At 35.1% G+C, this 27,021-nt stretch overlaps 1 protein-coding gene across 6 annotated transcripts; it reads left to right on the top strand.

Moving 5' to 3' along the window:
• Nucleotides 1-2,287: 2,287 nt before the first annotated feature.
• LOC131147712 (phosphomethylpyrimidine synthase, chloroplastic-like) lies at nucleotides 2,288-26,953 on the top strand. Of its 6 annotated transcripts, XM_058097241.1 has the most exons (14): nucleotides 2,288-3,431; nucleotides 7,929-7,994; nucleotides 8,088-8,222; nucleotides 8,345-8,410; nucleotides 8,966-9,151; nucleotides 9,249-9,335; nucleotides 9,622-9,735; nucleotides 9,817-9,941; nucleotides 10,064-10,172; nucleotides 22,368-22,675; nucleotides 22,815-22,942; nucleotides 23,428-24,254; nucleotides 24,964-25,646; nucleotides 26,128-26,953. In XM_058097241.1, the coding sequence occupies exons 1-14, from the start codon at nucleotides 2,598-2,600 to the stop codon at nucleotides 26,135-26,137; spliced, it is 3,678 nt and encodes a 1,225-aa protein (XP_057953224.1). In that variant the 5' UTR covers nucleotides 2,288-2,597; the 3' UTR covers nucleotides 26,138-26,953. The 6 variants fall into 6 exon arrangements, 4 of the variants coding, with proteins under 4 accessions (XP_057953224.1, XP_057953221.1, XP_057953223.1 ...); XM_058097238.1 differs by lacking the exons at nucleotides 22,368-22,675; nucleotides 22,815-22,942; nucleotides 23,428-24,254; nucleotides 24,964-25,646; nucleotides 26,128-26,953 and adding exons at nucleotides 12,707-12,832; nucleotides 15,323-15,646; nucleotides 15,726-15,849; nucleotides 16,203-16,824; XR_009134900.1 differs by lacking the exons at nucleotides 2,288-3,431; nucleotides 7,929-7,994; nucleotides 8,088-8,222; ... (4 more) ...; nucleotides 9,817-9,941; nucleotides 10,064-10,172 and adding exons at nucleotides 20,138-20,259; nucleotides 20,399-20,457 and having other exon boundaries at nucleotides 22,353-22,675; nucleotides 26,128-26,218; nucleotides 26,385-26,953.
• The last annotated feature ends 68 nt before the right edge of the window (nucleotides 26,954-27,021 follow it).

Below are 27,021 nucleotides of genomic sequence, written 5' to 3'. Positions count from 1 at the left end.
GGAAGGACAACACATTGAAGATTTAAATTACCTTTTAGTCTCGATGCATCCTTGACCTGTTTAATAAGTAAGCAATCAGATTTAGTTGAACTAATAAGGCATGCTTCACTTATTATTTTGGGATGATCCGCCAATGACAAATTGACGTGCATTTGAAGCTTTGGATTTAACAGCAAAGAATATTACTGTCGTTGATTTATATCATTAAGTGAAAAAATGGTGGTTCTTGGATGAGACTTTAGGCAAATATTTCCAGTTGTCTCAAAAGGTACAAAAGTTAAAATGTTGGATATATGTATTGTCAACTCCTTATTATGGAATGTAGTTAAAGTCCTTCATTGAAGCAAAAATATAAGACCAATTGAGGATCAACATTTTATAGAATTTTTAATCCATGTTGGGAATGGGGCCGAAGCTACAATTAGAGATGATATGATTAAAGAACCAACTGAAATTGCTATACCATGGGAGGGACACAAATCATTAGACTTGATTGATAATGTATTTCCATATTTACAAAATGATTTGAGTGATGCAAGATATATGGTTGAAAGAGCTCTACTAACAACTTTGAATAATGAAGTTTATCTCATCAATGAGAAATAAGAAGATGATTAGTCAAATCCCAAGTCATGAATACACTTTACATTCATATGATGAAGTAAAAGGAGATACACATCATCTATATCAACAAGAATTCCTCAATTCAATCTCTCTCGATGGTTTGCCAACATATACATTGAGACTAAATAAGGGTGTGCCTGTAATGTTGTTAAGAAACATAGATAAAAAAGTTGGACCATGCAATGATGCAAGATTAATATGTTGTGGTTGTTTTAATAATGTGGTTGATGCAACAATTTTAATCGATGAATTTACTAGAACAAGAGTTTTTTTGCCCATAATTTCTTTAAAGACCACAGAAAATAGTCATCTTCCGTTTGTCATTATAAGGAGACAATTTCCAATACATTTGAGTTTTTCTCTAATTATAAATAAATTGCAAGGACAAACTATTAAAAATATTGGGGTTTATTTTCCACACCATGTCTTTAGCTATTGTTAGTTAGATGTAGCATTGATATGAGGAGTATCAATGTCGACCACTAAAATTTTGATTAAGAAGCTACACACTAAATGTAGTGCTTAAAGAAGTGTTGTTACCTTCTAACTAAGTATATGTTTAATTTATTTAATTATTTTAAACAATTGTATATACTACAAAGTCTCTGTTATTTGTTTATAATTAAATTTTCTTAATATCTTATCAATTCTATACAAGACAACACCTTAATACGATGTCTTATATCTTGAAGATATGTAAAGAAATATAGGCAGTCAAAGCCCAATCATATGTAATTACCAATAGCTTTTTATCTTTTTATTCCATATTTATATTTTAAACCTGATCATTCTTATTTTTTAAATTTATCTTATCATAGGTTTATTTATACTTTCTATACAAGAGAGACATTTGGTTAAATGATGTTACTATACCTCAACAAATAGTTCATAAAAAGCAAAACAGGTCATAAAAAAATCTCAAATTACCTCAATAATGACTTCAAAAAATTCATGTACCATGTTGCTTATGTTTATAACTACTCTAGGTAAAACAATTTCAAATCTATAGTTTTGGATGACGTTTCATTCACTCTTAGAGCAGATCAAACACAACTTTGAAATGCAGTTAAATGAGTTATATTATTTCAACGAAATACACCTTTTGATGAGTCATCCGAAAGATATAATAGTGATTATCATATTTTGTTCTTATATTCTAATTTTTTAAAGAAACTGTGCTTACAAGATTATAATAAACAGTTAAACAATTTATGCAAAAATGACGATATCTAAGAGGTATGTTTTTTAATTCTATCATCTCATTGGGAACTTAAATAATTTTAAATATATATATATATATATATATATATTGAAAATTGTTTCAAGAATAAAGTAAAGTTTTATATTTTATTAATTTTAGGTACCCTTATCCCTTGCATTTATTGCTAGGGCTACAGAGTGTTAAAGAGACAAATTCAAATGTAAAACTTAATTTTTGAATCAAATTAGGAGTTTTTTATAATATATATATATATATTTTTTAAAAAAATTATCACCACACAAGATAAAAAAGATGCAATTCACAAAAATACTACAAGAAGATGACAGGCAATTTTGCCATGAAACATACCCTTCCACATTTGGTGACACGTGTCGTGTAGCCCCGCACTCAGATCCTAAGCACAGGTGTACAAAGAAACACGGAATCACATCCTCCCGATTTTATTTCTGCTGCCACGACGACCAGTCGATAATGGTGGACCATAGAGGAAGAGCGGATAACGCGAACATTACAAAACAGCCTCTAAACCGGAAAAATCAACGGCTATAAACACACACCACCGGTCCGATCCGACGGCCCATATTCCCTCTGCAAACTTTCTCTTCTTCAGCCTCCCACTCTCTCTCTCTCTTCTCTGTATCTCTCTCTCTCTCTCTCTCTCTCTCTCTCTCTCTCTAGCTCCATTGATGTCTCTAATCTTGCACGCGCTATTTCGTAATTCTATTCGTTTTTGTAAATTTTGGGTTTGAAAATGCCCGCAATCGAGTCATTCAGGCCGGTATTTCGCCATAGAATCTCTTCAAAATGGGGCCATAATGGAACGAGCTACTTCCACAACCGATCTAGGGTTCTTAACCAGAAACCGGGTCATTTTGTTTCGACTTCGGTATCGTTTCCTTCGATTAATCTGTACAGACAAGCTAGGGTTTCGAAGAACTTAGGGTTTCTGAGGAATCATCGCGGTTGGAGGGAGAGTAGGATTCGCGCCAATACTCAGGATGGGGACTCGAAGGCGAGTCCGAGCGAGAAGAGTGAAGCGAAGGCCGGCGAAGGCCAGCGAGTCGCTAAGAGTTCATCGAGTTCCAATTCGAAGTTGCCGCCGCGGAGAGGAAAAGGCGGTTGGTGGAAGGGCGGGAAGTGGCGCTGGCAGCCGATTATTCAGGCGCAGGAGATCCGTATATTGTTGTCGCAATTGGCGATCGTCATGTTTGTGATGCGGTTGCTCCGGCCGGGATTACCGTTGCCAGGGTCGGAGCCGAGGACTCCGACGGTGTTTGTGAGCGTTCCGTACAGTGAGTTTTTGAGCAGGATTGATAATAATCTGGTGCAGAAGGTCGAAGTTGATGGAGTTCATATAATGTTTAGGTTAAAATCCGAAGCGGGTAGTGTGGAAAGCGATGCGGGCAGCGCGAGTAAGTTGCAGGAAACGGAGGCATTGATACGAAGTGTGGCACCGACGAAGCGGATTGTGTACACAACTACCCGTCCGAGCGACATAAAGACTCCGTATGAGAAAATGCTCGAGAACAATGTTGAATTTGGGTCTCCGGACAAACGGTCGGGTGGATTTTTGAACTCCGCATTGGTATGTTCTTCCCGTGGCATACTTAGTTTGGCAGGAGTGAACATCTGGAAGTTAACTTTTTTGCCTTGACAGTACAAGCAACTCTTTAATTTTATCATCTCTGCTGCTGGAGTTTGTGAATGGATTTAAAACCGCAAAGGACAAAAAATCTTATCTTTACAAAGAAAAATTAAGCAATTGTGAGGATGTTAGAGTGTGAAACTGAAACGTGTTGAATCATCAGTCTTAATGGTTATTTTGCAATTTTTTTTTTTTATTTTACCTGAATTGTTGTGGAAAGTGCACGTGTGTTTTCTGGATCATACTCTTGATATGAGATTTGATACTCATTTTTTTTCATTTTGGTTTTTATCATATGAATGGATATTGTAATGTAGCTATGCAAGTTGTTTGCGTGTTCAGTGTAGGCATTATCCTGGGCTGCTGTTGGATAAGTGTATTCCGTTTACCACCAAAGAAACGTAAATGCCCCTTTTGGTATTAATAAATTAATCCTTGCTTGATGTTCCTGTCTTATTGTTTCTCTTCTTTTAAAGGAAAGGTAAATCATATACAGATAGTTTTACTACTCAACACAAGTGACAACTGACACTACAAAACCCTTAGCATGAAAGGAGCTGTCTCCAATTGAGGTTTTTCTCGCCATCATCCTAACTTGATGGTATGTTGCAGTATGATATAAAAAAGAAAATATAAAAAGCTTTATTTTTCACTGTGATTATCAGAATGGAAAGTGTTGAGTGTGTTGCAGTATTTGATTGATATTTCTTGTGCCATAGTTTCCTCAAAAGATGTACAGTTTCCATGTTTGGACTAAGAAGATGCAGCTTGCATCTGTTGGCTGAGAAGATTGATGGCAAGCAGAAAGCCACATGTTTGCAAAAGTTTGTTTGCTTCTGCTTCATGTGACATTGTTATTTTTTATACATTATTTAGGGTTTTTTTTTAGCCGTCCCTAGCACTTAAGGCTTGGTTTTGTTGTTGTTGTATTTAGGGGTACTTTTTTTCCCTTCACTTTCCCTTTAGCATCATTATTTTTCTTGCTTCCTTTTAGGCTCACTCCTTTGGAAGGGGAGGGGGGGGGGGGGGGCAAGTTGTGTTGTTTTTTATTTATAGGAATTGGAAGGGGGGGGGGGGTATTTTAATTGTCTTTTGTTTCTTTTATGTTATCCTCCATTTTTTTTGTTAACTTTTTCTTCTTTCTGTTAATGTTCTTTTTCTATTAGAAGAATTAGTAATTTAATGTTATTTTGAGAGTTATTTTTAAGATTAGTTTCTTTTTATCATATTTGACATTGTGAATTTATGTCCTCACTAGTTTCTTATCTATAATATTAATAATAATTATTATATTATCATTAATTGAGTAGGCCATCTTGTTTTTTCATTTATTCCCATTTTCTTTTCCTTCAACACATCCCTGATTTTATTTGTTATATCAGGAGCTTAACACCAGTGCTTGCAGTCAATATTTCTGCCTCTGGCAATGTCACTTGATGTGCAGTCTACAGGCTGTGTTCTAGTATACCATACAGACGTGGTTTTTGTGGGTTGGTTTTGCATTTGGGAAAAATGTCTGGATCCCTTTTTGCAATTATAGGTTCATATCATTAAATGATCAAATCTTAACTATGTAGTTTCTAAAATAGTCCTGAATTGGCCGTACCTCTAAGAAGAAGACTTCATGGGAGAATTGATCTAATGATTTAAATAAGGAATATATGAGACTTTGTGGAATGTGGGGGAAGTCTAGGGTTTTTCATGTTTCTGTGGGTGATTGCATGGTGCACTTGGGATGGGGGTGTGTCATGTGTGTGCATGTGCGTGGATGTGTTTAAGAAGTTTAGGGTATTGGTTAATGCTTGGCCCTGTGTTAAGTTTGTGTGTTTGTTATTGTAAGGTTGTTAACCTTTTGCAAGTGCAAAAATTTATCTACTTAGGGATCGTTTGGAACCATTTACGCAGAAGTGATTTTAAAAAGAAATGTTGAATTTAATTAGTGCTGATAATAAGTGCTGAATTGAAAAAGTACTGCTGAAAGTTATAAGTGGTGTTTGGTTGTGTTTAAAATGAGTGATATTTAGATACTTGTTTTTATTATAGGGTCTTATGTGATTATTTTTAAACATATTTTAAATTACAAATATTAATATTTTTTAATAACAATTTCACTAATAACTATTCTAATTATTTATAATTAAAATTTAAATATTTACTATTAAAAAATAATATAAAATTATTATTTTAAATTAATAATAATCTTATTATTAATGTATATTTATAACATATTACTATCATATGAAATTATGATAAAAATAATATTATTTTTTAAATGATAATTACATTAGTTTTATAATTAAAATTTAAATATTTTCTATTAACTAAAATAATTTAATATTATTTATTAATTAACTATAATCTTGTTATTAATGCATATTTATAACATATGAGTATCACATTAATTTATTTTAGAAATAATATTAATAAGTAAATTAAATTTTTTAGTTTATTTAATGTTAATTTTAATTTATTGATGGTTCTTTTATTCATTCCAGAATTTAATTATATTTTATTAGTAATTAATAAGTTATAATGCATAATAAAATAATATATGATTAATTTTGAATTAATAATTTAATTAATAAATATGTTAACTGTTATTTTAATTAAAATTTAAATGTTTTTATTAAATAAAAATAATATAATATCATTTTTTGATTAACAATAATTTTGTTCTTAATTTTTATTTATAACATATGATTATCATATTAACAACAACAACAACAAAACTTGACCTTAAGTCCCACTAGGTGGGGTTGGTTATATGAATCATTTTCCAACAATTTAAATTAATTGGTGGTTTTTCTTCATCCTTTTAAAATTGAATTATGTTTCATTAATAATTAATATATATTATAATACATAATAAAATAATATATGATTATCTTTTAATATATTTTTTAAATTATAAAGTAGCCACCAAATTTCTTATATTTACAAAATTGTCCCCGCTTATGAACTATGTCACTTATAAGTGACTCAAAAGCTATCCTAAATTCTTTATCAAAATTCACTTAAATAGTTCTTAAAAAAGTGGTTATGAAAAAGCACTTATAGCAATAATTGTTTAATGTAGTGCAAGCCAAATGCCACTTTTTTGTAAAAATGCTTATTTTAAGGTGATAAGTGCTATAAGCAATTATTTTTTTTAAGTGCTTCCAAACAGGGGCTTAATTTTGCAGCCTACCTGTGTGGGTCAGTGTGTCCTGTTTGAACATTTTCTTTCTTTAATATGCATCTGATTCAATCTTATACTACCAGAGTGGTTAATTTTAGTCAATGCAGTTAGATTTCCATTAGCACATTTGCAAAGGTTAGGTGCATGGCATATGTGACTTTATTGTGTTTCATTTACCCATTTGATGATTGAACATGCTGACATGGTTAGATTGTTAAGATCCATTTTGTTTGTTCTTTTATGTACCTTGGTCGTGATGTGGTGTAACATCTTCTGCATGGAAGCCATTTGTTATGGATATTCATGTGAAATTGGAACTTTTAAGATGTTTTTTTACTGTTTTTCATTGCTTGGAATTGTTGGTGATAGTACGTGCATCTGGAACAAATATACTGTTACTGTGTACTCTTGTGAGGTTGCGTTTGAGGTTAACATTACATTTTGCAGTGTTCTTGTAACACGGTGCACTGGGGAGAAATTATTATCAAAACAATACCCGTTTTGTTCAAGATTTTGATTTATTCTTTCTTAATGTAGTTGTTTTGGTCATTTTCTGGATATTTAGACTCAGTCAGGTCCATGTTCTAATAAGATGTGTTCATTTTTTTTTTTTACAGAGGGACCTTTGCCACTTTTTCTGTTCTCTTTGTTCCAAAAATAATTGTATAGAAACGTCGGTTTCCCTTGTCATTCTTTAAGTTGCTGTGGCATCATGTTCGTCACGCAGCTGTATTCTCTTCTCATCGTCAATTGAGCTTATATGGTTTCTTTTTTTCTGGTCACCAAGCCCTTAATGTTTGACTCTTGAGTTGTATGCTAACTTCCATTTGGTAGAAAGCTCTTAATTTTTTTTATGCTATTCAGAAATGTGTCCTTTGAAGTGCAGAAAAATTCAAAAATGCAGATTGGGTTTCTTTGTACCAGCCGGATCTCATTGCTTGTTGTGGTGTTCCATCATTTTAGTTGTCTTGTATTGTACTCTAAGTTTCCTTCCTCTATGTCACTTCTTCTTATGCTTTTGCATTGTGTTAATGGCTCCTTCCTCTAAAATACCTTTTATTTTGTGTGCTTTTATTTTTCTTCATGGAAAACCCTTGCAGTTAGCCTAACTGCATTTTTTTTGTAAATAGAAAGTTATCATCTTATATTCTCTATCTATGTTATTTGAGAAGTTTACACTTTACAATGTCTTGTGCCATATAAATTTCTGAATCTTTTACTTTGTATTTATTATTATTATTTTTAATCGTGCTTTGCAGATAGCTTTGTTTTATATTGCTGTGCTTGCAGGACTTCTCCATCGGTTCCCTGTAAGCTTCTCTCAGGTGTGAGTCAGCACCCTCCTTTTTTGGTGCTTTGAAACTTGAAACTAATGCTACACAGCAACTAATGCTAAGAGAAGACATGCATTTATGCAGCATACAGCCGGTCAACTTAGGAACCGCAAATCTGGGGGTCCTGGTGGAGCTAAAGTGTCTGAACAGGGGGAAACAATTACATTTGCTGACGTTGCAGGTGTTGATGAGGCTAAGGAAGAGCTAGAAGAAATTGTGGTATGTCATAGGTTCTACCAGTTTGATTAATACTATATATGGACCATAAAATTTATTGTTGTTTTTTTAAAAAGTTCTACCTAGTCAGGAAATGGTTTCATGTGCTGATTTTTGCTGGCCAGGAATTTCTCAGGAATCCTGACAGGTATGTGCGTGTTGGTGCTCGTCCTCCTCGAGGTGTTCTCCTGGTGAGTGTTATCTAGAGACAGAACAAAATTTTGTTGTGAAAAAGGAAAAGTTTCCTAAATTTTACTGCCCAAGACTGCCTAGGTGAATGTTTTAGGGAGTGTCGTGGTGCTTTATGAGCAAAATTTAAGTAACTTCAGCTTAAATGCAGGGAAGGGACCAAGATCAACCATATGTTCAGTCTCTTGCTTTGAGGGCATTAACTCCAGAAATGATTCCAATATGTTACGGAATTTCTATCCTGTCCATAAATACGTCCTTCTCTTCTTTTGAATTGTTATTGATTGGACCACTTAAGACATTGAACCTATGTGAAAGAAAATCTAGCCGATCATAAACCACTTAAGACATTGTTATAGATTGGATGGTTATGGGTTTATGATCGGCTAGATTTTCTTTCACATAGGTTCAATGTCTTAAGTGGTCCAATCTTCTGCTTCGTTTGCCAGCGCATGTTGCTGGACTGTAAAAATGTTCTTTTAGATCTTTCCATTATTTCTTTTTCACACAAGTTTGAATGTAATGATTTGATCAGTATCACTTTGGTTGCCTTACAGGTGGGCCTTCCCGGGACAGGAAAGACTCTTCTAGCAAAGGCTGTGGCTGGGGAGGCTGAAGTTCCTTTCATAAGTTGTTCTGCGAGTGAATTTGTTGAATTGTATGTTGGCATGGGGGCATCCCGTGTGAGAGATCTTTTTGCACGGGCAAAGAAGGAGGCACCATCTATTATCTTTATTGATGAAGTTAGAATCTTGATATCCATTTTTGCGCTGGGCCTCTCTGTTCAACCTGTTAACTTTCTTGCTGGATTTGTCATTTACAATTTTTTGTTTTCTGTAGATTGATGCAGTGGCAAAAAGCCGCGATGGTAGATTACGTGTTGTCAGCAATGATGAGCGAGAGCAGACCTTGAACCAGTTGCTCACTGTAAGATTCTCTACATCATTGTCCCTTTTGCTTCTGGAATTACTTTGCGTTGAATGGGATAGAGTGGTGTTCTTGGCTTCGGGGTCTATTCTCTTGGTTTCTTTTGGGCATTGTCACTGTCTGATCTTCAAAGGGATTGGAGGGCAGCTCCTGTAATGTTTTTAGTCATTGATCATAGTTCATTGTTTCATATTGACACCTTATCCTTAGATTTCCTGTACTTTGACCTGGTTATTAATAAAATTTGTCTCTTGTTCAAAATAATGTGTGTGGAATTGCATTCCAGGAGATGGATGGTTTTGACAGCAACTCTGCAGTGATTGTTCTCGGAGCAACTAATCGCTCGGATGTCTTAGACCCTGCACTTCGCCGTCCAGGGAGATTTGATCGTGTTGTTATGGTTTGTAATCTGGTTTCGTCAAATCAGTGCTTTTATAAATGTAGTTCTCTCAGAAATAATATTTCTTGTCTGGGATTTTAGGTGGAAACACCTGATAGGACTGGAAGAGAAGCCGTTTTAAAAGTACATGTTTCCAAGAAAGAACTTCCTTTAGGAGAGGATGTCAATCTTGGCGATATTGCGTCTATGACCACTGGTTTCACTGGGTATTCGCCCTCATTTTTTTATCCTATTAGTTACACAGCCTTCTTGTTTTTTTTTTTTTTTCCCTATCCACTTTTTCCAGCTAATGCGTTGGGAGTGACTTGTTGATTTTGTATATGTGCAGGGCAGACCTTGCAAACTTGGTAAATGAAGCTGCTTTGTTAGCTGGTAGACAAGATAAAGAAGTTGTAGAGAAAATTGATTTTATTCAAGCAGTGGAGCGCTCAATAGCTGTAAACCTCTCTCTCTCTCTCTCTCGCTCCCATCCCCAAAAACAACACACACACAAACAGGGTTACTTGCCAAATCTTAGTCCATTTGCTATTTTTTGGCATCAACTCCTCTAGTTTTATTCATTTTCATTTGGTGATTTTTTTGTGTGATGTGTTCTTGGTTATATAGATACTGCACCACAAATGCATTTTATTTACAATGTTTTATCTCTAAATTATGCATTGTTTTATTTATCTCTATTAACATTTCACAAATGTTACAATTTTTTTTTTTCATGTTATATTGGTGAATTCCATCATTTTTCCTGAAGTGAAATAGACATCAAATCAGAGATTTTGCTTATATTTTAAATCAGGCTATTCCATTAGACAACGATACACTGTTTTAGAGACCCTGGTTGAACTAAAAGCTATAATTTTAAGAATAGTTAATGTGTAGCAAAGTCCACAAGAATTGGTCTAAAAGATAAGAATATACTTGATGCAGAGGCAGCATCAAGGATCTGCAGCCATGGGAGATATTAGAAGAAATTGAAGAGAGAGGAAGGAAGGGGAGGGGAGGAGAGAGGGGATACAAGGGGGAACTCACATTCACATCTCAAATTCAAATTCAACAATAACTGCTTACAACATGACTTTCACACACTATTTCTAAGAAAGTCTCTTCATATGAAAGTACATGTAAACCCCTAAAGCCACATTACATTACATAGTCCTAGAATATATAACTTCTACAAACAAGCCCCCAACATACATAATCCTAGTACAAGGAAACTAAACACACATAATTAAATTATTAAACAACTAAGCACATTTGGGTTTAGGACCCCAATAAACCATTGACATAACATTTCTAAAAATTTGAAAAAAAAAAGTCATTTATTAATTTTCAATTTTCATGTACAATAGGATTGTTCTTGTAGCACTAAAAAGTGAGTTTGAAATATAAAATAATTATAATAATTTCTGTTTTATTATAATATATTTATAAATTTGTATTTTTTTTTTATTTTATAATTTAAATAATATTTTTAAATTATTATTTCATTCAAGGGAAAAAATGAGTATTTCCTCAATTAAGTTTTTAATTTGTATTAGTTTCCATTTCTTGTTTTCATTTTTGTTATTTTTTATAGTCACATGAAATGACCTCTTGATTTTTAGGCACATTCCAAGCCCACATTTTCATTATCGGGTCAGCTTTTTTTTAGTTAATTTCTCGCTGCAAAATGTTAGGGTCTTAATCATGGTTCGAATCGCAGTCGGGGGTAACATCGCGTAACGATCGCGGGTGTCGTGGGACGCGAGAGACGCGGGTGTTACGTAATGCGAAGTAGGCGTAACGGTTGTGAATTTTTTTCACGCATGCACAACCATGCCAAAATCGAAAAATAAGCATGAAATCCATTAATACATGATTTTTAATGAATTTTGAAGGCTTTCATTCAACCTACAAATGCTTTTTAATAGGCATTATGATTTTTATATTAATTTTAGTGCGCTGTTTACAAAAAAATGCATATGTTTTTATAGTTTGCATTACTTTAATGGGTAAAAAGATGTAGAAGTGTAATTAAAATGAAGAATCAATTAATTAAAAAATAAAATGGCACATAATTAATTAATTAATTAGTTAATTAGATAACAATATTACATAAATGATGGATTAAATCTAAACTTTAAGTTACTAACTATTAAAAATTTTAGTTGATTTGTACATATATAATACAATAATTTATATTACAATTTACAATTTAATAAAATAAATATGGAATTGTAAATCTTACAATTTAATTATTTAAATTGGTATGAAGACCCAATTCTTGATGTGAGAATCATGTATTTTGAAATTCGCTTGCCTTATTCGTTACTTCTAGCGTTCTACTCAAAGCTCACAACTCTCATCATACATGTTCTCTATCATGCCAGAAAATAGGATTTTACAGTCTTTTTTTTTTTTTGATAGTTTGTCATATCTTCTCTCCAGGGACCAAATATTTTCCTTGAAGTGAGACTGTGAGAGAAGACCCATATGGGCGTATTTTGTCGAGATGATATGCTCTGTTTTATGAAGTTTCATGTTTTGATTTAGAAATTGTTTTGACATTGGCTGGTCAACCATGAGCTGAAGAATAAAGTCACATGAATGTAATGTTCTCCATTTAGTAGTATTGCATGGATTACCACTCATATTTCATGTCATTAATTCCTAAGTATAAGCAATTTGTCTATTTTTATTATGAGGACTGGTTTCACTTGTCATCTGCATGTATTTTGGCGAAGGGTGCATGTAATGAGCTTCCTTTGATCGGGTGAATTGGCGGAAAAGGATTCATATAGCGGACCCCACCTAGAGGGACTTAAGACTTTTTGTTGTTGTATTATGTAGCCTAAATTTTTTTTCTTTCCTGGCTAGTGATCCAAGGGTTTTGAGTGAGAATGGTCTATATTTGCCTGCAATTTTATTGCTTTCTTCGAAGGATCTCTTTCTATCTCTCGGTAAATATTGAAAGGAACTTATTTATCTATCGTAGGGTATAGAGAAGAAGACTGCCAAGTTGCAGGGAAGTGAGAGGGCTGTAGTTGCAAGGCATGAAGCTGGTCATGCTGTGGTGGGGACTGCTGTTGCAAATCTTCTACCTGGACAGTCACGTGTTGAGGTAAAATCAGATTCTCACCGACTGAAAATATCCATCAGTTAGTATATCAGTAGTAAACATTTATAATCTCTGTTAAGATGAATGTACATCTTTGCATATCATGGAAACCAGTCTGAATCAAAGTAAACTGGGGCGAGGACCCTCACAATTATATTATCTGCTACTGTGTTGTAATGTGTGTGCGCACATGCATGTGTGTGTGTGTGTGTGTGTGTGTGTGTGAAGCAAAGAGAAATCTATATTAAGAGGCACTAAGGGGTTGCCACTGGAGGAAAAAAGGAGGATTTATGCAATATTACATCAATAAAATTATTGACAGCTTGAACTTTGACCATATGCTGCCCACTGATTGTAAACAATAAAGTCAACATCTTGTTGCAAGCAGCCTGCAATGCAAAAAAGAAATGTTGTGGGAGCACAAGTTCTCCAAATACCTTTCCATTGGAGAAGCTATTCAAAACCTACATTTTTTATTTTTAAAAACAGGAACCAAAACTGAGAACCCAAAGACTCGACTGGATTACGGTTTTCAGTTTTTTAGTAATTTTTCTACGCCCCTATCATTGATGATTAAACGTGAAACAGTGGATTCCTTCACAATTTCCTTCACTTGTCCTAATCTTTTTCAACTTCCAACTGGGGCCTTAGGGTATTTGTTCGGGTCCACTTTTCAAGATTGTAGGATGTTATCAGTTAGGAAGCAAGATTCTAGGGTATTATTATTTAGGAAACTGTTATTTTAGATTATATAGGTTTCTTAAATTAGTTTGCTTATCTTTCAAGTACTGCAAGCCTATAAACAGGCCCTTATGTATTAGTTTTAGGGAGGTTGGCATTGAGAATTAACATTGTTGGAATCAGGTAGGCTTGCAAGAGTGCCCATTAGTAGAGGGATCACACCTCCCTTTGGTAATGCTTCTTCCGATATGCTAATCTTCTTATTTTTATCTTTTCAAGAGCACTGCGCCACACAGCTTTAGCTTTAGAAGTTGCACCATGGGGCAGTCTCAATTACATAGTTGGGACTTGGGAGGCTCCCAACCTTGCAGGCCAGTTTTGCTGCTAGCTGATTCACATTCCTTAATTTCTCCCTTGGGTTGATCTCACTGCTTTTAATTTTCACCATAGGCCTTGGACAGCTTCAAAACGAAGGAACAGGCATCTTAAGTGTCGCAGCTGCTCTGGCTCTGTTCCACATAAAAGAATGGTGTGCTCTGCAAAATTAAGTGGGAAATCTCCAGCTCATTTTTGGAATTCACTCCCACTTTGAAGCCTCTAGCTAAGGTGTGAGGAATTTGTCTAGCAATTTATTATTACTGCCTACCAAGCCAATAGGCATGAAGTTGCAGATGTCCTCTGCTCCCCTTTCTTGGGAGTATGAACAATGAAAATAGCCTTTTAACTTTTTCTGAAACTGCTATGTTCATAAAACTGATGAGTCTGCCATAATATCTCCTTTGAATGTATCCTGGTGCCATTTTAAGAATGTCATAGACATCCTATCTGGCCATCTGGGCCAGGTGCTTTGTCCCCTTAGCAGGGTTTTAAAGTGGCTGGAGCCTCTTCCTTTGTGAAAGATCTATCCAATCTCACCCTATCATCTTCCTTAATGGCGGCAAAATGAAGTTCATCAAACACAGGCTTCGTATTCGCTGTTTTAGAATAGATGGTCTTGTAAAAATTAATGATTCCTTCGGATAATATCTTTGCTGTGAGTCGCCCCATCAGTACAATTAGGCCCAGTGATCATGCAGTATGTTTATAAAAGTTCAAGAATTGTTATGGGAATTTGACTTAGAAAATATTATGGGCTATGCAAGAGTAGTTTTATGGTGTCGTTTAAAGTTAAAAAGAGTTCAATTGCCTTCCAATCTGTCTATAGTTTTTACTTACATAGTGGGTTATGAAAGAGTAATTTTATGGAGTGGTTATGAAGTTAAGACGTTAACATTCCACCCTTCAATTATTTCTACTTATGCTGTTTTTTTAAGAAAAGAGGAGACAAAAAGTAGGAATTCCTTAATATAATAGCAAAGATTACAGTGACTTTAAACCCTTTCAAATAACAATTATTGAATTTTTTTTTGTTTTTATTTTATAGAAAGCAACAGAATATTTGTATTGTTGGATGATATTATTTTAGACATCACTATGTATGACCTTTTAAATGCAAATCCAGGGTTGTTGGTAGCAATTCATATTAATTATATTTCTTTGTTCTAGAACCAGGTGAAGTCCTGCAAGAGAAAGAACGAGAGAATAGATGAGAATAAATTTACAGATAACCCTATTTTTCCCAAGACTGCAGAATTTGTTGCCTCATATTAGCCTTAGTGTAGGTTTGATTAACTTAATAATGTCATATTATTCAGTTTGCTCATTAGTTTTCAATAGTATGTTTTGTAGGATTAGTGTGTTTGAGACAAATGCATGCTTACATTGCTATTTCACTCGCTCAAAACTGTTAATGGTTATTTTTTGTGTTGTCAGAAATTGAGCATATTGCCAAGGTCAGGAGGGGCATTAGGCTTTACTTATACTCCTCCCTCCAATGAAGATAGATATCTGCTCTTCATTGATGAGTTACGTGGACGCTTGGTTACTCTTCTTGGAGGGCGGGCGGCGGAGGAAGTTGTCTATTCAGGTCGTGTGTCAACAGGTGCACTTGATGATATAAGGCGAGCAACTGACCTGGCATACAAGGCAGTAGCTGAATATGGTCTTAATCAGACCATAGGCCCTGTGTCATTAGCAACACTGTCTGGTGGTGGAATGGATGATTCTGGGGGTTATGCTCCTTGGGGAAGAGAACAGGTTCAGTCACTATCATTTTAATTTTTCTTGTTCTTACATTATGTGTGGCAAATAATTGATCTTGGACTGAATGCGACAGGGGCATCTTGTTGATCTTGTACAAAGAGAGGTGAAAGCACTGCTGCAGTCTGCCCTTGATGTAGCACTTACCGTTGTCCGTGCAAATCCAACTGTTTTGGAGGGGCTTGGGTCCCAGTTAGAAGGTAATAAAGCTAATTGGCTTGGCAGAAAGTCCGAGGAAATCATATTTATGATAGAACTCTGAAACTAAAATTTGAGGTGGTCCATCCAAGTTGCATATTAAGAGTAGTGATAGTTGCTTAAACACAGCCATGCTGTGACTGAGCCAGAGCACTAGGGTTATTTTACTTGCAAGAGTTGCAGTTTCACTGCCCATATGGTGGGTCAACCACAGTGGGCATAGGGGCTCTGGTTATTTAATAGAGCAAATATTTGGCCACGGAGTGGGTTATAATTAGCATGAGAATTTAGTAAGTGCTTATAATACACAGATAACTGCATGGATTTACATGTTGAATTTACAACTCTTGTTCAGAAAAGGAGAAAGTAGAAGGGAAGGAGCTTCAAGAGTGGTTGAAAATGGTGGTTGCACCTGCAGAACTCACCATCTTTATTAGAGACAAGCAAGAGTCTCTTCTCCTATCCCAAATTGGGTCTGGATGACAACTGTTGCACTCTTACCTTCTGACTATTGAGTAAAAAAAAAAACTTGCGGGAGTATACTGTTGCCATGCCGTTGCGTTATCTCTGTGGACAGATCCTTGTGATTGGCGCTGAATTACCCTTAAAACTTTGTATATTTTAGTGAAATAGTATTTTTGACATCTTCCAGCTGGTTCTTTGTTTTATCACATGAGTTTCCAGCTCAAAAACAGAGGAAAGTTTCGAAACAGCTAAAGCTGAGATAAGCTGAGATTCAACACTACGAGAACCTTTGAGTTTCTCAACATACATTTTTATAAGCAATGGATGAGTTTCTCACCAAAGTCTGGGTCCTCCGTAGTTAGTAGTTTGGGTTGGGTTCTGAAATATGTTGTACATGAGATTGCTGTTTCTGCAATACAGTATATGTCTATTTGAAATTGTAATGTACATCATTTTGTTAATTATGTATGTTCCAAACATTGGTTGATAAGTAAAAATGCGTTGTTCCCAAATCCCATTTCTCGTCCATTTTAAACTTTTTCGCATTTGGATACAATTCATGTCTATTCATAACTTCACATTCCAAATCATTTTATTGAATGGTCAGAAAAGTTTTTGCACCACTCAGTTTTACACGGATTGGTGTGAAGAATCATAGTGTAAGAGATCAGGGTTGGCACAAAATATCAGAGTTGCTTTCCTGAGAGTGACCACTCTCTCCATTGTTGGCACAAGAAAACAAAACGAGGAGCCCTTTGATCCCATGGACGCATGCTTTACAAGGACCACACTGCCATACAGTCTTGATTCTTGAAGATGGAAGTTCCCAATGCACTCTTATCTGGTTGCTTATCTCATCTTACTTCATGCATGACACTGGTAGGCTGTCCCATTATGCAAGTCTCAGCTTAGCTATTGTGATGCAAATATTTATATTGATCAGAGCTTTTGTGAGATATTATCTGTTCTATATAATTTGTTCTATGCACAATTCTGCCCCTTCTGAAAATGAGCACCACACAGTTGAGACGTACACTAGTCTTTCTATTGTCAAGATTTATCTATACCTTATCTTTTAGTGAGATAGCATAATAATTTGATACTAAATGTAGCGGTCTTTGACCTAATTTAAGTAAAAAATTGTTTGTGTTGGCCAATTTTATGGATTTATTCCATAAAAAAACATCTCACAATTGATGTTGATGCTTAATTTGCCTTTATAAGACTAATATCTTCTTTATGCATATGTCTAATATGTAATCATGATTCGAGACTTTGGTGATCATGTGCTTTCTAAATCTCGAAGATAAAAAATAAATGAATAGTGGGGAAAAAAATATGTACATGCCCATCCACTTTATTTATTTACTTTTTTGTTGCTTTCTTTTTTCTTTGTTTTTGTAATATACAACAACAAAAAAAAAAAGCATAAAATAGAGCTTCACAAATTTTTTAAAAAATAAAAAATAAAAATGCTGCAAAAAAATGTAAAAAAAAATAGAGTGAGAAAAATAAAAAATGGGAAAACCATAAATACGCAGAAAAACTTAAAAATGCATAAATTAAAAAATAATATAAAATTTTGAAAATCCATAAAAACCTGTATTGAGAAGTTGTATAATTAAACATATAAAAATTTTCATGAAAATAATAATACTTTTAAGTTCTTATAAAAATTAAATAGTTTTCATAAATTCAAAGGGGTTATTGGAAATGTTAAGAACATTAAAATCTTGACTACTTATGTAAATTACTACCCTAGTAAATTTTGGTATATGAGTCAAGTGATTAATACACCTATTTTGCCAAGTGGACTGTATAAAATTAATAAAATTATCTAAAAAAGCTTATAAACTTTCTTGCTGAATAATTTGCCTATGAATGACCCCACGAAGGTACAACCTCACAAAATTATAATATTAAATTTAATAATTGCATTAAATAAAAATATATTTTTCATTACAATTAATAGAATAACAATGTAACACGATATTAAAGTTAAATAAAGATAAACAAGAGAATCAATTAAAATGTATGAACGAGACAATAAAACTCCAACTAAGGGATTAACAACTATAAGAGAAGTTCTTTGACCAAAATGGATTTTTTTTTTGTTCACTATAGGAAAAATAATCACAAGTGATGTTGAGTGTTTATGGTCTTTTAATCTTTTGGCTTAGGATAAACATTTCATTTCATTCCTTTTTATCTTGCAATGCTTGTAAACTTATGGATAAAATTCCTATCCCACTTTCATCTTCTAAGGTTAATTGGATTTGGACCCTAGCCAAGAATGGTATATATATATTTTTTTAAATTGCATACCATCTCCTTTTGACCCTTGACAAACCCATTTTTTGGCAGTTTAGTGGGATAGCAATGTGCTTTCAAAAGAAATGGTTGGCTATAATTTTAAAGTTGAGATGTAAACCAAAATTCAAGTTTTTTTTTTTTTACCTTAGAAATTGGTGTTGAATCTTCTCAAGCATCATGTTTTAAAGAATGTTGAAGAGACAAGTTGTCCTCTTTGTTGCTCAATTTTCAAGGATATTAATCGCCGCTTTCTTCATTGATCTTGTGTTCAACTGATATAATTTATGTCATTACTATAAATAAAGTAAGAGAACTTTGCTGACCGGTAGAGTTTTACTGAATGTATTGATTCTCTGGATTGGAGTTTGATTGAGAAACTTAATGTTATTTGCATGCTCGTGATATTTTCCTAGGTTATTTGGAAAGATAGAAATACGTTGTTGCTTAATCAATAGGAGTGGAACATGTAACAAATTATTATGGAAGCATATGCTACCTTATTCCTATGCTAATTCGTTAGATGTTGATAGAGTATTTTTGTTACGAAATCATGCCCTAAGGTTATGCGCGCGCACACACAACAAATACGAAAAATAGAAAAAATCAAAAGAAAAAGAAGCACAACAAATTTACGTGATTCGACAATTTGCTTATGTCCATGAAGTTCCTATACAATTTTCACTATCATCAAAAGAAAATTGTCTTGGGGGTTTCAATTGTCTGCTATATATATGTATATATAGTCCCATATAAAAATCTCAAAATACTCTCATATGATAATACAATTATACTTATTTTTTGATTAAAACATATTGTATCATACTGCATCCCTCCTCCCCAAAGCGTTGGACTTAAGTAGACAAAAAGATTTCGCGTATGGAGAGCTTAGGGGCGTGTAGAGCCATTGAGTATTCTCATTTATAACAAACTTCAAGTGAAAAACCCTTTGAATATGAGTCATAATTCAATAAATTTCTTAAGAAGCATCTCCCTTACAACAAAATTCCCCTAAAAAATTTGCAAGATTTTGGACTTTAAATTTTATGTTTCTTCCGTATATCAAATTGAAGCATTGACCATCAGAGGTATTCGTTTTGCTGAATATTCGAGATATATCCTTATTTTGTATGATGTTAAGAAATTCATTGAAAGTATTTGTGAAAAAATATACTGTTGAAGATATTTGGAATCTTTCTAAGGAAATTTTTTTTTTGTCATTAATAAGAAATTTAATTCTCGTATTATGCAACAAAATATGTTCTTGCGTTTCCTGAAGACTTCACTAAATACAATATTCTAATAACTTCTTTGCGATATTTAATGATAATTATTATTATTATTATTTTAAAAATGTACTCTCGTGATACATTTCTTGTGACGAATAATTTTTTTCAATTTTTTCACGGGAGAGGTGAAAATGGATCCGGGAATCGTGTATCTCTCACTCTTTTACTGCCACAGGGCCCGTGATCATTAGTGGAGTATGAAATATCAGAGGCGCCGGAACACAAAAGTGCCACGTCGCCTATCGCTTTTTCGACTGGCTATAAAATCCAAAGGCCTGCGAATGGTGAAGGCGGGTACCCTGCTCGCGAGTGAACTCCGTGAAGAGATAAGACGACGCTTTCAACGAGGTTCGTCTTCTCGCCTTCTGCGAATTCCACACCTCTCTCTTTCGAAGGTCTGAAAAAATCTTCCGCTGCATGATTTTCTGTTTGTGTTGTTGTATCATCTAATCGCCTTACAAATTTGAACAATTTTCTTGCATATTAGCGTTTCTGAAGCTCATTTCCAGCTTTGATATTGGAGCTTCTCCCGTTCAAAACCCTCAGGTGTGTGCTGAACTTGTTCGACTTGCAGTCTTTGATGTTGGGCTTTGTGGAGCCTTTGTTGATCCGGATGATAACCATTAATGATGCGTGATTTTTTAATGAGAGAATTTTGGGCCCATTTTGTAGCCCTTTGGTGTGGGTAGGATACAAAATTATTGTTTTTTGGTGATCAGGGTTGGCCCTTTTTTTTTTGTGTTTCTGAGAGTGAGAATATTGTACTGCCGCAATTTTCGATAATCCTTACAACTCCGTAGACGTAGGTAAAATTATCGAATCAAATATTGTCTTGCGTGTGATTATTTTTCTTTGGCATATATTTCTTTACTATTTTGTTTCTTGCTTTGAGAATTTTGCGTTAATTTCCGGGAACTGATTCTGTAGTTTTGAGTTTAATTCAAGTGCCTGCCATTCTGAAGCATATGTCTACCTCGTTTCTTGAAAATTTGTGATTTTTGCTTGCGGAACTGAAGTTATCACTTTTAGGGTCTTTGTTGATTCAATTTAGCTTGATTGCTTAGCACATCTTAGTTTATATTTACGAAGCTGATCTGCTACTGTTCCTGTGAATTTAATGAGTAGGCGGAGTGTGTGCGCGTTAACGAAGGAAACTTTTATTTTTGTTTGTATGGTTCCAGATTTTGTTTGATTTGTGTGATTCTAATGAATTTATCGTTAAATTCATTACGTTTAGATTTTGATAGTGTCATCTTCTTTGCAGACAGATTGTGATACTGTCTGGGGGACCTTTTGAGCACACAATTGTTTTTTTAACGATTACGATTTAAAGATGACACTATCAAAATCTAAACGTAATGAATTTAACGATAAATTCATTAGAATCACACATATCAAACAATAAGTCATGGAAATTGTTGCGGTTAGATCTATTTAATTCTGCTGAATTTTTGTCTTACGCATCAATTATCTTTGACGAGTCCCATCTCATGCGCATCTATCTTATAGCTTTTTTCCCGTAACTTCGTAACACTGCTGTAATTTGACTATCGAAATCAAATTTTTCATGTTTTTTCTTTTATATATATATATATAAACTTAGATAACCCTTTGCTATGCGCTTGTCCAAAGCATGCTTAAGATTTTGACGCCTAATACATACTAATATGACTTAAATGATGTGGGGCCATCTTAAATGAAATCTTTTATCTATTGCATGTCAAAATCTTAAGCATGTTAAGTAAGGATGCTATATATAGATAAATTATACAAGGAACCTGTCCCACCTAATGTCCGTATGCCTATATTTTAGATGTTAAATATATGATAAATTGGTACTACATTTTTTTAATATTGGACAAATAAAGGGGAGATTCATTTCCAACATCTTTAGAATTTAGGAAATAGACATAGACACATGAAGGGACAGGTTTCTTGTATAATTTTCCATATATGCTAGTGCGTCGGGGAGGATCCGCCAATGGGACCATTTTTTTGCTTTATATATTTTTAAATTTTAGATGATCTTTTTTTGGGTACATTATGTGCTGAGATGTGTATCAATGTGTGTGTGTATTTATGGTTGGCATGCATGGCAAATTTGAAATGTAACATATAAAATTTTTTCTCTTGGTTAGATTATTTTTAAGGCTTGGTTGTTTGTTCTTTTGGTTAATTATTTGAGATCTATCATCATTCTGATGGTGTTGTAATAGACTAGGTATATGGTTCACTAGAATATTGGGGGCCTATTATGTTTTGTGAACTGCTCTTAAGTCCAAACAGTAGTTTCTGTATCCAGTCACTCGTTATTTTCTCTCTTTTCTTCCCAGAAAGAGCATAATTTGTTTTAAATTGATTTGCTGTCCTGCATCTGTGCCTTCTGGATATATGATTCCTATGCAGCTTTTTTAACAAATATATATTTTATCAATGTTTAGTAACTTGTTCTGAAGATGGCATCGGTTCATTCTATTTTAACATCAATTGTGTGCAAGAATGGAAATCATTCTGCTTCTGGGAGGTTGGCAAGTACCTTCTTTCCTGCATTTGATGGGGTTGGCTGTGTTGGTAGTGTGTGGCATAAGGAATCATGCCCTTCTTCTGTGAGTTTGGTCCCTAAAGCAACGTTGACATTTGATCCCCCAACAACGGGTTCTGAAAAGACCAAACAAATAAAGCATACAATTGATCCTGCTGCCCCTGACTTCATCCCACTTCCATCCTTTGAACAATGTTTCCCAAGGAGCTCAAAGGAATATAGGTGCATCTCTCTCTCTCTCTCTCTCTTATGGCTCATTTTAGATGGACAACCTTGGTTACAGTATGGACTATGGATGCATGCATGCATGCACATGCACAGTTGGTTTGTGAAAATTTTAATGTATTTATCTGCTTTACAGGGAAGTTGTTCATGAACAATCTGGTCATGCACTAAAAGTTCCATTTCGACGAATCCACTTGGCAGGGGATGAACCACATTTTGACACTTATGACACTAGTGGTCCTCAGAACATCAGCCCAAATGTTGGTATGCACAACAAGGATATATTTGGCACTTTATGTCTCAAATTTCTTCTCTTGATGGCATTATGATTTATGTTCAAAGTCATACATGATTGTTCCATTTTGCAATCTTATACATTTACAGTATATATAATTTGATGCATATCAAGTTACTTCTGCAATAATATAAATTTCTCTTAAAGAGAGCAAATTTTAGATATTGTTCTGGATGCTCAAATTGGTCCTGTAATTTTTTTAAGAACTGGATTTTTATACCTCTTTGTGTATTTGGGACACATTAAATTGGCTTCTCTTTTTTCTTTCATGTCCATCATATGAAAGTTTTTTCCCTGCTGCTGAAAATTGTATTTTAATTTGATGAGTAGCTCTGTTTAGTGTCAAATGAGTGAGTCATTGGCCTCTTCAATGTCTCTTGCTTCCTGTTTCTTGGATAATTACAGTTTAGCTAGCGCTAAGCTGTCCATCTTTACAAATGGTGTTGTTTAACAGGACTTCCTAAATTGCGCAAAGACTGGATTGACAGGAGGGCGGCATTAGGTGGACCAAGATACACTCAGATGTTCTTTGCCAAGCAGGGAATAATAACTGAGGAAATGCTGTACTGTGCTGCTCGTGAGAATCTGGACCCAGAGTTTGTGAGGTCTGAGGTTGCTCGAGGGCGGGCAATCATCCCTTCAAACAAGAAGCACTTGGAATTGGAGCCAATGGTGGTTGGAAGAAATTTCTTGGTCAAAGTTAATGCAAATATTGGAAACTCCGCTGTTCTGAGCTCCATTGAGGAAGAAGTTCACAAGCTTCAATGGGCGACAATGTGGGGTGCTGATACTGTCATGGACCTCTCTACAGGTCGCCACATACATGAGACTCGTGAGTGGATCCTACGTAACTCTGCTGTACCAATAGGGACTGTGCCGATATATCAGGCACTTGAAAAAGTAAATGGAATTGCTGAAAATCTTAGCTGGGAAGTTTTTCGAGACACCCTGATTGAACAGGCTGAGCAAGGTGTAGATTACTTCACAATTCATGCTGGGGTCCTGCTTCGATACATCCCATTAACAGCAAAGCGCATGACTGGAATTGTTTCCCGCGGAGGATCTATTCATGCAAAATGGTGCTTAACTTATCACAAGGAGAACTTTGCTTATGAACACTGGGATGACATACTTGACATCTGTAATCAGTATGACGTAGCACTATCAATAGGTGACGGTCTAAGGCCTGGGTCAATTTATGATGCCAACGACACTGCTCAATTTGCAGAGCTTTTAACTCAAGGAGAACTGACACGAAGGGCATGGGAAAAGGATGTACAGGTAATGGCATTGTGTATAAGTAGTATTTAATTATCTATATATATTAGACTTTGAATAGTCTTCTGTTTTATCTCGAGTGCCCCTCAAGGTCCCAATTATCAATTATGTTCTCTCTTTTTGACCCATTTCAGTATCATGAGTGCAGTCATGCTCCTATATTTATGTTCAATGATGTTGGGCGTGTAGCTGTCTATAAATTCCTCTGAGATGTTTTTTATTTTAATTTACTACCACAAAGTGACAAATCAATTGACCATTGAACCTCCAAGCATCCTCAGCAAGGAAAAAAACTACCGATCTTAGGAAAATGTTTTTTTTTTCTCAATCTAACTTCAGCTTATTTTGGACCAAAAAATGGGAGCCATGCATATGCGCACACAAAACAAAATACACACAAATGAGGTCTAGTAGGAGTTCATCTCACACTTTGTACCACAATCATTACTGTTTTTTTTCAAAGAACATTAGGTGGGCATAGACTGTCATTGACAGTGTCTCTTAGTAAATGTGTTAATCTCATAGCCGATTATGTTTCAAGTTATTCCGGTTATGATGCCTCCTGATTTATTACTGAGGGTGCTCATCCTAGGTTGGCGATGTATTCATCATGGTTGTGCCCTTTGATAATTTCTTCTGTCTTAAAACCTCTGTTAGAACTAGTGCTGCTTTTGGCTTACCATTGTGACATGCAGTTTGTCCTCTGCTGCAGGTGATGAATGAAGGGCCCGGGCATATTCCAATGCATAAGATTCCTGAAAACATGCAAAAACAGCTGGAGTGGTGTAATGAAGCGCCTTTCTACACTCTTGGGCCTTTAACAACTGATATTGCTCCTGGATATGATCATATTACCTCAGCCATTGGTGCTGCAAACATTGGTGCTCTTGGTACTGCACTTCTCTGTTATGTAACACCAAAAGAGCACCTTGGGTTGCCAAATAGGGATGATGTGAAAACTGGTGTTATATCCTATAAGATAGCTGCTCATGCAGCTGATTTGGCCAAAGGTCACCCACATGCTCAAGCATGGGACGATACATTAAGCAAGGCAAGATTTGAGTTCCGATGGTTGGACCAGTTTGCTTTGTCATTGGACCCCATGACTGCTATGTCCTTCCATGATGAAACCCTGCCATCTGATGGTGCCAAAGTCGCACATTTTTGCTCTATGTGCGGGCCAAAGTTCTGTTCTATGAAGATAACTGAAGATGTACGGAGGTATGCCAAGGAGCATGGCTATGGTAGTCCCGAGGAAGCTGTGAAGCATGGAATGGATGCCATGAGTGCTGAGTTTCTGGCTGCCAATAAAACCGTAACTGGGGAACAGCATGGCGAAACTGGTGGAGAAATCTATTTACCAGCAAGCTACATAAACTCTTTGGAGAAGCGAAGGTGAGTAAACTCCACTATTTCCCGGTCAAACAAAGTTCAAATCAGTTGGGCCTGTGAAGTAGTGCGAACATAAAACAACCTCATCATGAATTCATGATCTAGAAGCACACATACGCACACGCACACGAACACGAACACGAACACCCACACCCGTTCCTTTTTCCATGCAAATTTCCTAGATAAAAATCAGCAAACCTATATGTTGGTAGCAATATTACATAATTTATTTAATTGCATACCAATGAGTAGCTGAAAAAGTTCCAAGTTAGATGATATTTTCAATATCAAGGGAGCACCATGATTTATATTTTTACAAAGCCTCATATTAGTTGGTTTAATATGGAGAAGTCAGTATTGATAATAAGAGTAGCTCTATGCTTTAAGTGTCATCTAATATGTCCCAGTTTTTTCCCTAGGGATCTCTTTATCTTGATTTCTTTTGGTCTCTCGTAAAACGTCTTCCAACAATTTTTTTTTGCAGTGCTCCGTGAAAAAGGAGAATGGGTTTGAAAAATGTTGAGGGCTGTCGCATGAAATGCTTACGAAGAATGTTGATCCCAGTCTGTGGCTGAGTAAGTTTGTGTTTGTCGAGTAAACTTTGTAACTTGTGTCTTCTAAGGCATCTTCCTTCTGCTTGTTTTAGAGCTTCTAAAAATAATAAGAAAAACTTCAACGTGTGTTCCATATCCAAGTTATGTTTATTTTTAAGCTGTTATATTGACGAAAGAAATGCACCAGGGGTGCCTGTTTTTCTGCCTTGGCATCAACTTTTGAGCAATGGTGCAGGCAGATCAGGCTGAGAAAGTCCCTTTGAACCTGAACAGGATAATGCCTGCGTAGGGAGTGTGCTTTTTCTTTTCCCTTTGTTTTCTGTGCTTGCACAGGGAGAGAGCTTCTCTACGTGGATGGGGCTCAGCTGATCCATGTTTGGCAGGTTTGGAGTCATGGCCAGGCTTCTGTGTGGCTGGGAAGTATACTAAACCCACGAACTTCTCTTTCTTCTATCGCAAAAATAAGTCCAAATCTAAGCAATGGTTTAGATGACGCGTGCGAAGAATGCATAGGCATTGCATGGATATAACACCCACACCGTTTTGAAAATTTTTGTCTGAACTCAAGAGCAGGCAAGCAGCATATTCCATGTTATTTTTGTTAATTCTTAAGTTCATTATTCACCAATAAAGCTCAAGTCGAGTGGAAGAAACTGTAAATTGTGTTGATGTTTTGGAACTAGTGCTATCTGTTCTGTGCTTGGTAAATTCAAGCGGGATGGAATTGGCTGAAATAAAATTAAACTTATTCCTTCATTTTTATTCAATTTTGAATTTTATAATTTTATTTCAATCTGCGAACAGGCTGGGATGGTATCCAATTA

This window comes from Malania oleifera, chromosome 2, assembly GCF_029873635.1.
Source record: "Malania oleifera isolate guangnan ecotype guangnan chromosome 2, ASM2987363v1, whole genome shotgun sequence".
NCBI lineage: Eukaryota > Viridiplantae > Streptophyta > Magnoliopsida > Santalales > Ximeniaceae > Malania > Malania oleifera.
Note: the sequence above shows the minus strand (reverse complement) of the source record. Positions and strands in the feature narration are given on the sequence as shown.